Source organism: Centroberyx gerrardi, chromosome 15 (genome assembly GCF_048128805.1).
Source record: "Centroberyx gerrardi isolate f3 chromosome 15, fCenGer3.hap1.cur.20231027, whole genome shotgun sequence".
Classification (NCBI taxonomy): domain Eukaryota; kingdom Metazoa; phylum Chordata; class Actinopteri; order Beryciformes; family Berycidae; genus Centroberyx; species Centroberyx gerrardi.
The window spans coordinates 5,387,242-5,402,010 of record NC_136011.1 but is presented as its reverse complement, the minus strand read 5'-3'; the positions used below and the strand labels follow the sequence as shown (position 1 = coordinate 5,402,010).

The 14,769-nt window shown below is 39.2% G+C and overlaps 2 protein-coding genes across 2 annotated transcripts; both read right to left on the bottom strand.

The window, feature by feature from the left end:
• Positions 1-1,330: 1,330 nt before the first annotated feature.
• Positions 1,331-6,473, bottom strand: LOC139925089 (heme-binding protein 2-like). Its single transcript, XM_071916323.2, has 4 exons — positions 6,298-6,473; positions 5,985-6,111; positions 3,209-3,383; positions 1,331-2,383 (listed from the first exon to the last, which is right to left on the bottom strand). Exons 1-4 carry the CDS (start codon positions 6,433-6,435, stop codon positions 2,182-2,184), a joined length of 642 nt encoding a protein of 213 aa, XP_071772424.1. The 5' UTR covers positions 6,436-6,473; the 3' UTR covers positions 1,331-2,181.
• Positions 6,474-8,955: 2,482 nt separating this feature from the next.
• Positions 8,956-12,018, bottom strand: soul2 (heme-binding protein soul2). Its single transcript, XM_071916326.1, has 4 exons — positions 11,721-12,018; positions 10,980-11,106; positions 9,407-9,581; positions 8,956-9,133 (listed from the first exon to the last, which is right to left on the bottom strand). Exons 1-4 carry the CDS (start codon positions 11,865-11,867, stop codon positions 8,956-8,958), a joined length of 627 nt encoding a protein of 208 aa, XP_071772427.1. The 5' UTR covers positions 11,868-12,018.
• Between the last annotated feature and the right edge of the window lie 2,751 nt (positions 12,019-14,769).

Here is a 14,769-nt window from a genome sequence, read left to right as displayed (position 1 = left end):
AGGAAAGCTTATGTACTCTTTTCTGAAAGACTTCAGCCATTAAATCAGATTCTAAAAATGTCCATTCCATCTCAGAAACTTGATAGGCATGTAAAAGAAAAGGGCAGATAGGTGAGTAAGTCCTTATTAAGTATGAGTCATACCGTCACACTTTTCTACCTTTATTACAGCTTTCCATAAAAGCATGATTACATACCTGACGCACGGGGCCTTGTTTCCCACTATAGAAACCGTTGCTGTGGTGATTGAGTGTGTCCTTTGAGTGTATGAGGGTCCTGTGGTGAGGAACAGTGATGTGCTGCTCAGGTCCAAGGCGATGTTTCTGTTCCCTTTGACAATCCTGTTGTGCAGCTATACTGTGCAGAACGGAACTTGCTGCTGAGCCTTGTGAAGGTGTTGTGGGTTTAATTCAGTGCAAAATCTGTGATAGGAGGAGACCACTTGATAACCCCAATGACATACCCGCAATTATACACTCAACGCTGTAACATTTAGATGAGGTGACTGGTGAATGATGTGTAGCCCGATGTCCTCTACGGTCACCATTTGTGAGTCAGTACATCTATTGTTTTAACATTTGAATGGGGCTTCTGTATGGATGCTCACCCTGGTTTATTACAAGGGATTATCCCATCACATCCTGTGTATTGGTAAATACCCAAGAACCACTACAGTTTCACATGAAACTTAATTAGGTGGAAGAGTGCATATACAGTAGATGGCATTCAGGTGATGTAGCACCCTCTGCTGGCCATGTTGGAGGTCTACAGCTGATTGCATTTCTAAACAAATCTCAACAGAATTGAATAGACATTTTTAATTTCTGTGCTGTTTTTGACTGGGAACTGATCTTGTCATCACTGATACATCTGACTCTTTAGATAATGATAATTAGATAATGTCAGCTTGTTAGCTAGTTAACAATAGTTATCTGGCCAGCATCACTGTCTTGTTAACACATCTGACTTATACACTATATCTAACATATCTAGTAAAAGCTAGCGTCAGTAGTTGAATTTTAACATAGTCTAAAACATAGTAGCCTACAGTCATTTACACTGATGCAGTGTCAAATGTCATATAAACAATCAAGCTCATCCAGAAATGTACATCCGTCCAACATTGACAACATGATTAGTGATTGCAAATACTTGATTGAACAAATGATGCAACTCAGCTGTATGACACTTACAGACGAAAAATCAAAATCAAATTCAGCTTTTCTTTATATTTGCTCCATTCTCCAATTCTCCTCATTCTCAGCAACACATACAGCTCCATCTAGTGTTTACTATTAGGCGTCACACCCCAAATGAGCCATGAACTATACTGGATTTGATTAATTTATTGAGCATGTCACACATAAAAATAATAGAAAATTACACAAATGCATGCAGTTCAATATGTGTATTTCTCTCTAGCAACGATCATTTGACTGACACAGCTCCTCTGCCTCGGCTCTTGTCTTGTCTTGGGTGACAGCTTTTTGCTTCTGCACAAACAAGTCTGACCAGGAAGCAGAACGAGATAATCATCACATTTCTGTGAATGGGGAGACGTGCCTTAGCCCAATTAGGTTGCTTGCCGTTTTGGCTGGGAGTCCCTGATGGGCTGACCTATAATAAACCCTCTATTCAACAGAGAGATAGGTAGGATTCTGTCTGGAGTGGAAACAATGTTGTGTCATTACGAATACTAACCACTAAACTAGGCTCAGTAAAAGACTTAGAAAATACATATGATTAAGGCTACCATTAACCACACCCACAACCTTTGATAAAATTGTCAACAGTTTATTTTTTGAGGTAGGGGGAGCTGTGTATCAGCATTGACTTCTCTGATTTATAGTTACACAGATGTTAGGAACATTGTTATCAGACAACATACACGTTATCATCATTACTGTGTCAACATGACCTCAATAAACCTTACCAATGCGGATTCACAACATTCCTGAAACCTGTTTCCATCATGCAACAGACATCCAGGTGTCTGCTGCATACCTACAGTGTGTCTGTTCATCTTACCAAGATTGCAGTGAGGTAGAATACAGCATTATTTAAAGTGCAAATGATTAAATTTGACTTGAATTTGTGAGTATTTCTAATCACTGTAAAGAAGTTGATTGAGAGGAAAATTAAAGAGAAACCCCAGCTACTATACTGCGTGCAGTTTACTGGGTTAGGATGATGATGGCTGCTGTCCTGAGGAAGCATAGATCCAGATTTCATTGTGGTGAGAAATGAACACGTTCATGGGATTCTCGTACCCAGCCCCGATGTACCGGTGCGGCTCAAAGGATTTCCCGGCCCGAACCAAGGCCTCGCGGAGCTCATTCGCAGTGTCTCTGCCACGGTCATGGCTTGGAGTACCACCAAAGACGCTTAAGAAGATAAAATGAGACAAAAACCAAAAAAACAACAAAATGTGTTAGATAATGTGAAATATTTGGAAGTCTATTCTTTCACTCTCTCTGTTCGTCATTTTCTCGTCCACTGTGTTGACATTGGGGATATGCCCAATTATCCAATTATTGAAATACCCACGTTATCTTGTCCTGTCCTTTACTGTCCTGTCTTGTCTTGTCCTCATGTCGTTTTACCTTTTCTATATTGGTAATTTTTTTGGGGTTGTGTAACCATATGGAACTTATGTCATTCCTACAAACAAAATCAATAAAAAAAAATATATACACTGCCAGTGGACACACCACATTTTTCTTTATTTTTACTATTTTCCACATTTTAGAATAATATTAAAGACGTCAAAACTATGAAATAACACAGATGGAATTATGCAGCGACCAAAAAAGTGTTAAACAAATTAAAACTATCTTATATTTTAGATTCTTTAAAGCAGCCGCCCTTTGCCTTGATGGAAAGGCAAAGGCTTTGGAAAAAAATTCAGAGAAAATCAACTTTCAAGCATTTAAGCATAAGCCTTTAGCTCAAAATGGCTTTAAGATCATGAAAAACATAGTACATTCAATCAGGTGTGTCCAAACTTTTGACTGGTAGTGTATACAAAAAAAAAAAAGAAATTCCCACATTAGTATGTCATCATTAGTTTGTAAACTCTGTTATGCTATAAAAAATGCAATACAAATAAAGCTTATGATTATTATAATAAATCCAAACGGGGGTTACCTGGATAAACAACAATTAGTTTGAAAAAAAAAAATGGTAGGATAAAAATAGCTGCTGCTAACCTGACGTAGACGGTGGCAGGAGGAATGAATTCCAGTGTGACGTCGGGATCGGTGTCTGTGGGCAGCGATGTGCCAGGAGGAACAAACCAAGACATGAACACACTAGTCTCTGAGCCATCTTCTGCCTCTGTGATGTTGACCAGAGCAGGCCACGTGGTTATGGGGATCTCATGACCTGCAAGACAACAAAGGCAACATCTTTTTGTGTGAGCTTGAACGCATTAAGGCCAAGATACACAGGCAAAATTTCAAAGGAATATAGTCAGCCAATATTGTCAACAGTTACAACCACTTTTTCACTTTTTTTGTCTCCGTATTTTTTTTTTTTCATTCTTATTTGTCAGCAGATTAGAGTTTTAGTTCTACAAACAGCAGAACTGCTCTGTAAACTGCTCTGTGGGCCGAGCCAAAGAAGCAGTTCTTCAGAGAACAAGCAAACTTGAATGGCAAAGAAGGATCTGGTCAAAATATAAATAAAAAATGGCAATGACTTTTTTTGTTTTTCATTCTTTCATGGCCATGACATTCATGATGTTTGAAGGTCAGCAGGCTAGCTAACTAGCTTACCTAGCTATAAACTAGCATGGCTAGTTTGAACTTATAGGTGAGCTAGGCTAACAAGCTAACCTAGATTTAGAACCTAGAACTTAGTAGCTTATATTGCATTTATTCAGTTATTAGCAGAGCTCTAGGCTTCATTAGCTTCCTCCTGTCTTACCTCTTGACTTTTTCACTGGGCTTCAGTCTAATGTTGGCTAACTTGCATGTGCTCTTAACCAGTTAGCTAACTTTTGCTCTGAGCAGCTCTGCCTCTAACAAATGTTTGTAGGCTTTAACTAAATCTCCAATCTGCTGTTTGTCAGTTGGTCAAATTCTCCCATCACGATCCCTTCTGAGGTCGGTATTGGCTGTCTACAGTAGCCTACATAGCCTTTAGAATCATTTTACTGGGCTTTCAGAATAACTAGTGAAGTCAACACAAAAAAGTAGAAAATAAGAGGCCTGACTTGTTTTACAAAAAACAATAGGCTACAATAAGGCTATGACACTGTTGCATTTCTTTACCTTGTAAAACAAACTATCTCCCATCATCATATTGTATTTTTGTTTTGTCTTTAGTGCAGTGACTAAGGTTATCATGGGGTCTGAGATATTGTCAGCAGCATTCTTGACAACTTACGTTAATTACATTAATAAAGACCTGCGTCTTGTTCAAAGACAGAATGTGAAATAAAAAGCCTTGATCTATAGAATAATGTGTAAAAGTAGGCTACTTATGAGGACTTGAGGTATTAATAAACATTACAAAGCAGTTATTTTCTCATGATGAATCACACAAACTAAAGTGAAAGTATTACTTATTACAGTTTTTTACGATCGCTAGCAAGCGTTTTTCAATACTTATAATACTTTTTCTAAAGTCTTCACACGCCAACTCACCTACAACACACAGTTGGCAAAACAGTTAATTTTATGCTCAAAATCACATATTGTAAACTAAACACCAACACTAATTTTCAAAATGCAAGAATACTTTGTCAAAATACACTAACTCTACCAAAACACTGCAAACATGTCTCAAAATCAAATAATTCTTTCAAAACTCTAGCACATGTTTTCTTCCAACAGGAACATTTAGTCAATCACAGCACAATGACATACAAAATACTAACAGCAGATGATATTACAGAAAATACATTACTTTACATGTGTCAGTTCTACCCTTATACAATAGACAGTATATTGATAGTCAATTGTTTTTTCGCACTGAAGTTTCTTTTGAAGTCACATTTTTCTTTTGTTGAGTGTAGTAAATGTACACATTTTTTTGCTTCTTTTTTGCAAACATTCTATATCAAAAGTGAATGACTCATCTTTACTTTATAGAATGTACAGTATATGAAAAAGGAATAAGTGACAGAATTGCTGTAGTAAAGGCTTTACAGTATTTGCAATAGGAAATTACTGCAAGAGATCAACAAAAATCTGTAATATAGCTGCTGGTTACAGTTGTGTAAAAATAAAATATACAAACAGAAAAAGGCACAGAAGAAAAAAAAAGAAAAATACACAGTCCTTTTCTAATCTACCCTCTCTTTCTGCTGCTCTATATTGTTCTGTGTCCACATTGAACATGATCAGTCCAAAGAGGTCCCCTTTTTACGTATATGGTCATGCAACTGAAAGAACCTCAACACCTGGGTATGTCTCCAACTTAGACGGGAATCAGCTGTGATTGGTCTATTTGCATGACTTCAATCAGTTTCTCAATAGCAATAAAAAAAATATAGGACATATATTTGTGTTTCAATATACAATGTGAACTGCTGTTCACTTCAACTTTAGCCTATAAGTTAGGTTTAGAACATGAGGTTATCTGTTCTGACATACAGCGTGAAAGCATCTGTAAATTTGGCAGTAAAAATCCATAGTTTTGGTTTTGGTTGAGCTTGTGTGTAAAAGAAATTCAAGAGTTTTTAAAATGTGTTCACTGAATGCATTTTGTGTCAAAGGAACAAGAAATGTGTTAATGGTATGGCCCGCAACAGACCGATGTTGTGCTAACTGTGTTAAGAGTTATGAAAATGTGACTACAGAACTGATAAAAGGTTGCTAGCAATCGTAAAAAACTGTAAGTGATACCACATTCTCCCTTTACTTGGTTTACAATAGCACATTTACTGCACTATACATTACAGATTAGATCTTGACAGCGTTATCAATGCAAACTATTGTATGACTTCCACATCTGTCTTATTCAGATCCTGATACATACCTGCTTCCTTCTGCCCCTCGCAGTAATCCTTCAGCTTGTAGTATCCATCCATTAAATCACTTTTCTTACTACTTGTGAGCTCGGTGGAAATCCAGTAGCTGCCAACGTACAAACGCTCCTCAAACTCCTGTAGAAAATGGGGAAACACAACTATTTTTTTTACAAATATTCAAGAAAACGCATACACCTATGTTATGTGAGAATTGTATTGGGCCAGTAGAAACCTATAAAAATAAGTATAAAAAAAAAGCAATATTACTACACTAGCTTGGACACCAAAAAATGACGAATACATTTGAATCGATACACCTACCGGGCTGTTCTGAACCACTGTGAACTCAGGACAGTCAAATTCATGGCAAAATTCTGGTGCATCCCAACCTTTCACTTGTACGGAAAATGTCACCAGGACAAGAGCTGCAAAAGGCAACATGAATACCCGGTGCTCCATCTTCCTTGGCTCTCCAAAGTGACACCACAGTACAGTCCTGTGGATTTAATCTGGACAAGAATGTCACCTCCCACGTTACAAGTTCATCAGGTAAACACAAGACACTCCCACACTGCTGTTTTCCTTGAGGAGGCAGACAAGGGATTTTGCTTCCTCCTAGTCACAGTAGCAGAAAGTCTCACATACATAATTGTGTTTGGAATAGAAACACTAAGGAAATCGCACTCTGTTAATGAAAAGCTGAAGGCGAAATACAAGTGATAGATGTACTGAATAAAGTCAAAATTCAACAGCATTTACCTGAATGGCTGGTTAAAATTTCAAGCCCTTGCATCAAGTGTCAACTCGAAAAGCCAGTCTAAAAGTATGTTTTTTTTTAACACACAGATACACACACACACACACACACACACACACACCCACACACACACACACACACACACACACACACACACACACACACACACACACACACCCACACACACACTGCAGGCAATCATTAGGCTTCTGCTATTCCCATGCCAACAACAAACAACAAAGCAGATAAGACCAAGACCAATACGATATGACGAGCATGAATACGTACATTTGCATAATGTACTGTGGGAAGATGTGTGTCAGATGTACTCAGGATGTTCTGTTATGATGTACAATGTGCTATCATATCTGTCATTTTATGTGTTTTATCTGTTCACAACTTGTCATAATATTTTTGATATAAAATGGCTGCAGGGTTATTGTAGTTTTACAGCTTCCATCAGTTTTTATTTTTGTTTTCTTTTGAAATTTGATGTCCATTTCTGTTTAGTTTCAGTTAGTTTTCAAATGGCGTTTGCTAGTTTGACTATAGTTTTTTTGTGTTATTTAAAGTTTTAGTTTTTCAATGGTCATGCCTGTATGGAGTGTGTTGGTAACTGACAGAAAACTGTCTTTGGATGTGCAAAGTAGATATCAGTGTATTGACAATGTATTGGTAGATGAACAGGTCATATTCATGTTGAAAGGATTTTGCAACTGGCAAAACACTACAACTGACAAGAAATCAGGTTCATTTTTATTTCATTTCAGTTAGTTTTGGAGGCAGACTTTTTTCATTAGGTGTAGTTTTGATTTTCATTTCAGTTTACTATTTTTTTTTCATGCCTAGTTTTAGTCTTCGTTTTAGTTACATATAATGTCCTCAAGGATGGGAACTTGTTAGTCTTGTCAGCTACTGCATGTCAACATTCCTGCTGAGTAATATCCCTGTTATGCACAATCTAAAAACAACATTTGAGAGCAATTATCAAATGAACACCTTGTTCTCTAACAAGGCCTCAGCCACTCCCTTTGGTTGTTATGTATGGTGATCACAGGTCTACAACATGTAACATGTGAAAAGTCCTATTCAACTCTATGCAAATACAAGTGCTAGAGTTGGACTGTGTGTAATATTTTCAGAGGCAGATAAACTCAGGATTCCCACACTCACTTGGACATCTAATTCAAGGGCTATACAAAGACCTTCAAGGTCTTGTTGTCTCATGTTTTGGGGTAGGACATGACATTGGTCAAAATTAGACATCAGAGAGGCATTATTTATTACTCATGATCTTGTCAAGTCAAGAAATCCTGGTGAAATCATTCATTTTTAAACTGCAGCCATATCAACATAAATCTCCATCACAGGGTTTCCCTAAGGATCAGCCTTTAAGGCCCTATTTCATTTTATTTTCAAATTCACAAACTTCATGGCCTGTTGGAACCCTGTAAACTGTCATATTTAATGAGACAAGAGACAATCTAGCAGGTTATATGTAGAGGCCTAACGATGATCAGTAGTGGGAAAACCAAACTATTACCCACTGTATTATTATATTATATATTATATGCCTTCTTTGATTTTGAATAAAGGCAAAGTGTAAGCCCCCTCCCCCACTTCACTTTCACTCCAGTATCAATCAATGTGTGAGCTTTATTCATGGGGATCAAATAGAAAGGATGTATTTGTGCCCTGAGGAAGAAAATGTCCGTCAAGCCCTAAAAATAAATTCATTTTAGATCAAATATATATGTGTTTTTATTGATTTACAATACATAAACAGCATTTGCCACACCTCAACTGCGCATAAATATCTGTCAATCAATATCCTCACAAACAACCCGTTGCTAGTAGCGTTAGCTACAGCTGTAGCTGCTAGACCTCTGGGTTAGCCGATAGCGTAGCATCGCTAGCTGTTGATTCCATCTTTTACTTGACCCTATCCATTGCTATATAATAATAACTCTGTGGGATGTTGTACAACAGAGTCCATATTACTGATTGTTCCTTTAAGTTAGTAATACTGATTTCACATTAAAAGATGAATGTTAGGCAAAGAAACAGACTGACATGATGGGGTTTTATTGGCCTTTATGTTCAACCACTTTGAAGCAAATGATACAGCAAAAAGAAAACAAGGCAAATTCAGCTAAATGCCTGACACTTTCACTATAGAATGTATATTATACAGACTGGTGAGACAGGTCATATCCTTTCACTCAGGCAGCATAGACCCAGATCTCATTGTGGTGAGTATGGATGATGTCCCAGGGACTGTCGTACACAGCACCAGTGTATCTGTGGGGCTCAAAGGATTTCCCAGCCTGAACCAAGGCCTCACGGAGCTGCTTTGCGTTATCCTGGCCAAGAGCATGGCTTACAAAACCACTGAAGGTCCTATAGAAATAGAGTTGGTCATAAAGAGGTTGTTGAAAGACAGTGACTTGCTGTAATTTGAGTGCGTACATTTTCAGCATGGATGGCCCCAGTGGGAAACAAACCCCCAATCCTAGAAGTGTAAAGGTGGCGGTATACAACAAAGTCAAACTCGCCTGAAATAGAAAGTCCTTTTTTTTCATAAGAACTTGTCAAAATGTGTTTTCACAGCAAGTATACCATGAGCTTTAATGCCATGCTCTTCCCATTGAGCTACAAAGGACCACAACTGACCTGACATAGACGGTGGCAGCAGGTCTCAGTTCCTCTGTGACTGAGGGGTCGGTGGGTTTGGGCAGCACCGTGTCAGCAGACACAAACCAAGATACAGACACGTTGCTCTCTGAGCCGTCTTCCCCCACTGTCATGGTGACCAGGACAGGCCAGGTATTCATGGGGACATCAGTTCCTTGGAGAGACAAGAAAGCATTACATTACATTACATTACATTATGTCATTTAGCAGATGCTTTTGTCCAAAGTGACTTACAGTAAGAGCATTTTGTCAACAGTAGTGAAACCAACTGTGTATTGCAGTCTTCATCAGCTAAGCCTTTTAATAGGAATAAGTAGCATTTGTTGAATCTTTTTTTTTGAAGAAGAAGAAGAAGAAGGGGAAGAAGATCGTTACACAATAGGTTAGTTCAAGAGGGTCTGTCTTTAGTCTCGGCAATGATTCGGCCGTTCTGACAGAAGGGGAGAGCTCGTTCTACCATTGTGGCGCCAGGTTTGAGAAGAGTCACTTGAGCAACTTCGGAGCCCACGTAGCGATGGAGAGGCGAGGCGACCTGCAAGGGTGGAGGAGCAGAGGGAGCGAGGCTAGGTTTGGGACCTGACCAGAGACTGCAGATAGGGAGGGGCAGTCTGATGTACTGCCCTGTAGGCGAGTACCAGTGTCTTGAATTTGATGCGTGCGGAGATGGGAAGCCAGTGAAGCGACCGGAAGAGGGGAGTGACGTGAGATAATTTTGGTTGGTTGAACACCAGACGGGCTGCAGCGTTCTGAATGCGCTGTAAAGATCTGATGGCAGAGGCAGGTAGCCCGGCCAGAAGAACGTTGCAGTAGTCCAGGCGGGAGATGACAAGTGCCTGGACCAGGAGTTGTGCCACTTCCCTCGTAAGGAACGGCTGAATTTTGCGGATGTTGTAGAGGGAGAACCTGCAGGAGCGGGTTGTCGCTGCAATGTAGGCAGAGCAGGACAGCTGGTTGTCCAGGATCACCCCGAGGTTCTTGGCAGTCTGAGCATCATTGGAGACTGCGCTTCAGTGTGTCACTATTACTCCCTCACCACAGCTAGTCAACATGTTTTTATTTTTATAATTTCAACATCAGATGTCAGACCAGAGGAATTGTCCCAGTGTGGTGTGGGAAGATTTGACTCAACAGTCTAAAAAAGCTGTAGTGTGAAACCTGCCTCACTCTGCCTTAAGCAGCTGCTATTGTTTACTGTAAGTCAGAGAACATTTTGTTCCTCAGGGGAAACATAGTGGCATCTCTACCCTCATAAAATATCAGATATCATGAGCCATTTAAGTTTGATTAGGATTTTCTTCTGGGGACTCCCTTTTCAAATTAAAGGACCCCTATGATGAGTAAAACTCATCTTTAGAACTAAAAACAAAAATCACTCTAATCCATCAAATTCCGAGAGCTCATAGTGTGTCTGGGGAAGTCACTGAGATTATAGTGACCTTCTGGTATATCTGTTTCATCTCTTGTGGTATCACTATGCTATTCCCATAACATTCTTATAATATTCCTATGGGGATTTATAGTTTTGCTGTGATAATTGTACAGCATCCCTCACCTTCTTCATTGTCTCCCTTGAAGTAATTATACAGCTTGTAGTTTCCTGCTTTCACATCTTCTGTTTCAGCACTCGGGACCTTGGTTGTTATCCATCGGCTGGCAGTGTACGCACGCTCTTCAGTGTCCTACAAAACAGCAATACAAATCATAAAAAGTATGTAAAATTGCATCATTCCCAAGAAAAACATCTACAGCAATCCTAGTAAAGTTCTATTCAAATATCGCAGCCAAACTGTTAACTTAATAAGTAAGGTCACTATAAACTCAATATTGAATATCACAGACACACTATAGGACAGTATAGGAATATTATATTGATACCATAGGAGCAATAGGAGGCTGGAAGCTTCTTAGTTTCTCATGTTAAAGATAGAAAGTAGGGTTGGGTGCTCTATGGGAAAAAGGGTCTCACTCTAAAACAGGTTAAAAAGCCTTAATTCTAATTGGCTATTCATTATAAAAAGTCTAATCTGGTGAAGGCCATGAGGCAAAATGTGTTGGGCAGGTTTTAAATTTTTCATGTGTAGCCAAATAGCAGTGATTTTTTCCAAATGAAATATTGATTAAAAAAAAAAGAAATCAATAGACTATTACAGTACATTACATATTACAAATTATTTTTTTTATCAATATTTCATTTGGAAAAAATCACTGCTATTTGGCTACACATTATGAAAAGTGTAAAACCTGCCCATAGTCCTTGACATAAAAAGTGTCATATTTTAATGAATGAGCCTACCTGGTTTATCTGAACCGCAGTGAACTGTGGGCAGTTGTAGCCATGGCAAAATCCTGGTGCTGTCCAGCCTTGTGCTTCAAGCAGTGGTGCCAAGGTGAGAGCCGCAAAAAGCAATGTGTGCACTGTGCGCAACTGCAAGCACTTCATCTCTCTGTGCGTCCTTGTAATGCAGAGGCAGTTTGTGGGCAGAAACACTGGACAATACTCTCACTCTTCCAAGTTTAGCAGCTTTCAAGATCTTCGCCACCAAGGCAGGCGGCCGGCAAACTCACACAGGCTGCTTTCACACATGTAGGCTGTTAGAAGCTACTGTGTTTGCACTGTCTGTTGCTGCAGTCAGTAAACAGCCTGATGAACCAGCACCTGCTTTCTCTCTTTGTTTTCATCACACTGAACGAGCCCCTGGGACGAAACCAAGCTGAATGGGTTGAAACTTCAGAATAGGCAACGCCCAGGTCGCTCCAATTGGGAATTACAGAGAGGGAATACACACACACACACACAGACACACACTCGCATGTACACTGCAAAAATATCCCATTATTTAGTCTAGTATTGAGTCTTAAAATGTTATTTTACTTGAGACGAGAGACTAATCTGACAGACAAGAGACTAATCTAATAATTTCGGGAGAAAATTCCACTCAAATGCAAACTTTTTTTATTTTCTTAAATCAAATGTAATTTTCTGTGTGCCATGTTTGTATTGAAAATCCCTGACCACAAATGAAACTGCGGAAGTGGAATTATCTGACCCTGTTTGGCAAAGTTTATCATATAAGTAAGATTATAGCTGTGAGTATTAATTTAAATTACTTAAGGATGACATTTCTTGCAGTGTTTGTATATTTGAGGGAGTTGTCACCTCCTGACCTATTTCTGTGACAAGGGGTAGAAAATCTCTCTACTGTTTCATCTTCATGTAGATAGTAGTCTGGAAACGTGATCTGGATTGCACAATCCCTGTTTACATTTATAACCGGTAACCCAATCCACTGCCCTCTTAAAAAGGATGTGTCATTTTCAACACATCAATATCATTTCTATTGACATATGTTGTCTTAAAAAGTAACAAAAATTGGTGTCATTCCAAACTACACACATGGAAGTGTTGAATTGTTATCATTTTTGGCCTAAACATAATCCCATTCCTAACACTAACTTTTTTGCTCATGAGATCTGTTCATTTTGGGACGTTATGACGCAACAAGATAGTGAAAAGCAGACAGACAGACAGACAGACAGAAACACACACGCACACACGTGACATATTTTGTGTATGTTGCCTGATTTGTAGTGCCAGGAGCGTATTTCTGTTTGCCCTGATTAGAGTTGAGTTCACCCTGATCAGATTAAATTTATGTGGTTGGCTACTATCCATCAGAGTAAATTTGAAATGACACTGCTAGGAGTAACAAAGTGACAGTTATTTTCAGTTAATACACAGTGAAATGTCATGATGCAGACACTGCAACACTTAATTCAGTAAATTCAACTAAACAACTCTGCTTCGAGAGTACATTTAACTCTTTTTGGATTGAGACCACATGTTATTCAGACTGAAATTGTACTAAATTTGAGTGGTGACTAATACATTTATTTAGTGTTTGCAATTAAAGTGCATACAATCAAATGCCCGTATATGACAGCACCTTGATGCATTAACCTCTTGGCGGCTTGTCTTTTAGTTACTTTGCTCAAACATTGAATATGGATCATTTTAATTTTGTACACTCACAAAAATACAGAATTTTGTTTATTTTGTAGGTTTTACGCATTTCAACTGCATGACAAATTTCCATAAAATTTATGAAGTAAATGCACTATTTTCATTTACAACAACTGCATTACATGAAGTATTGCCAAAACTGACTCAAATGGAGCTAGAATAAACTGAATGCATTTTGATGTATGCAATTGTGCTCATAATGCCAATGCATTTAAAATATGTTTTCTTATCATCTGAATGACTAATTTCCCTCAAACTAAAACACATTATCTGGTTTCATAGATCCAACAACAGGCACACATAATCAATTTAGTTGATTTTAGCTGACATTAAACAAAACGAACTTGTGTTAGTTATGCTTTCTTTATATAGATATTTTCTTTAAAATTTGGATAAAATCAACTTAATCTTTTTTTTTTTTTTTTTTTAATAGTGTATCTAAAACCTTCAGGCGGAGTTAAAAGTAGAATATCTTTTGAAATGTAAGTGCAGTGAAAATGTGAAGTTTGCCTGAATGGAAAGTGAAGGTTAAGTGTATCAAAGGTGTAGTTTAGTAGTTGAGTAAATATATTTAGTTACTCTCCAACCATATTAGGCCAAGAGAGTGAATCTGGGGGGAAAGAATGCATTGACACCTTATTTTGGATGTATAAAAACACTTATCCATAGCCTTATATACATCTTATACCCCGTTGCCCACAGCAGATGGCGCAGCAAGACCAGGAGGCGTCGAGAGAGAGAGCGAGAGAGAGAGCGAGAGAGAGAGAGAGACAGAGAGAGAGACAGAGAGAGAGAGAGAGATGGGGTGAGCGAGCGAGAGATTGTTCTCCACATTTACGCACCTCATCCTCCTGGCTTTCCGGCTGTGCACCTGCAACCTCTCCTTGGAGCCGTCCTCCACTGCCTCCTCCTCCTCCGCTCCTCCCCGGCGGTCGGACAGCGGTAGTGCGCGCCGGGTAGAGGCGTAACGGGAGTGCGCAAGGCTGGCGGCATGCACCTGGAGAGAAACCGCCCCGCGAAGCCGGCCAAGGGCTCAGCCGGAGACACAGCGGCATGCAGACTGATGCTCTAACAGCGGGGATATAGCGGAGCGCCGGGTGTGGATATCGGAGCTGCAAAATGGGCGTGGGAGCGAGAGACAGCCAAAATGAAAGCGGTGTAATTCCACGGACCTAAGAAGGGCGGGAAAAAAACCCGAGGAGCATTTGGATAAGGGTCGGCCTGGGTGTGTTTCGGGGGTTTGGTTTTGGTGGCTTGCTCTCTAAAATTCGCCAAATACTTTTTTTCTTTTTTTTTGTTAACCTCCACTTGAGTTATAGTG

Bases quoted from the DNA above. Each gene is read 5' to 3' on its own strand.
- soul2 (XM_071916326.1), bottom strand. From the start codon at position 11,867: ATGAAGTGCTTGCAGTTGCGCACAGTGCACACATTGCTTTTTGCGGCT. The intron at 11,107-11,720 runs GTAGGCTCATTC...GCTGTTTTGTAG, and splicing joins CTGCGGTTCAGATAAACCAG to GACACTGAAGAGCGTGCGTA. The intron at 9,582-10,979 runs GTGAGGGATGCT...TGTCTCTCCAAG, and splicing joins CAAGGGAGACAATGAAGAAG to GAACTGATGTCCCCATGAAT.
- LOC139925089 (XM_071916323.2), bottom strand. From the start codon at position 6,435: ATGGAGCACCGGGTATTCATGTTGCCTTTTGCAGCTCTTGTCCTGGTG. The intron at 3,384-5,984 runs GTATGTATCAGG...GTTGTCTTGCAG, and splicing joins CGAGGGGCAGAAGGAAGCAG to GTCATGAGATCCCCATAACC. The intron at 2,384-3,208 runs GTTAGCAGCAGC...TATCTTCTTAAG, and splicing joins CCTGCCACCGTCTACGTCAG to CGTCTTTGGTGGTACTCCAA.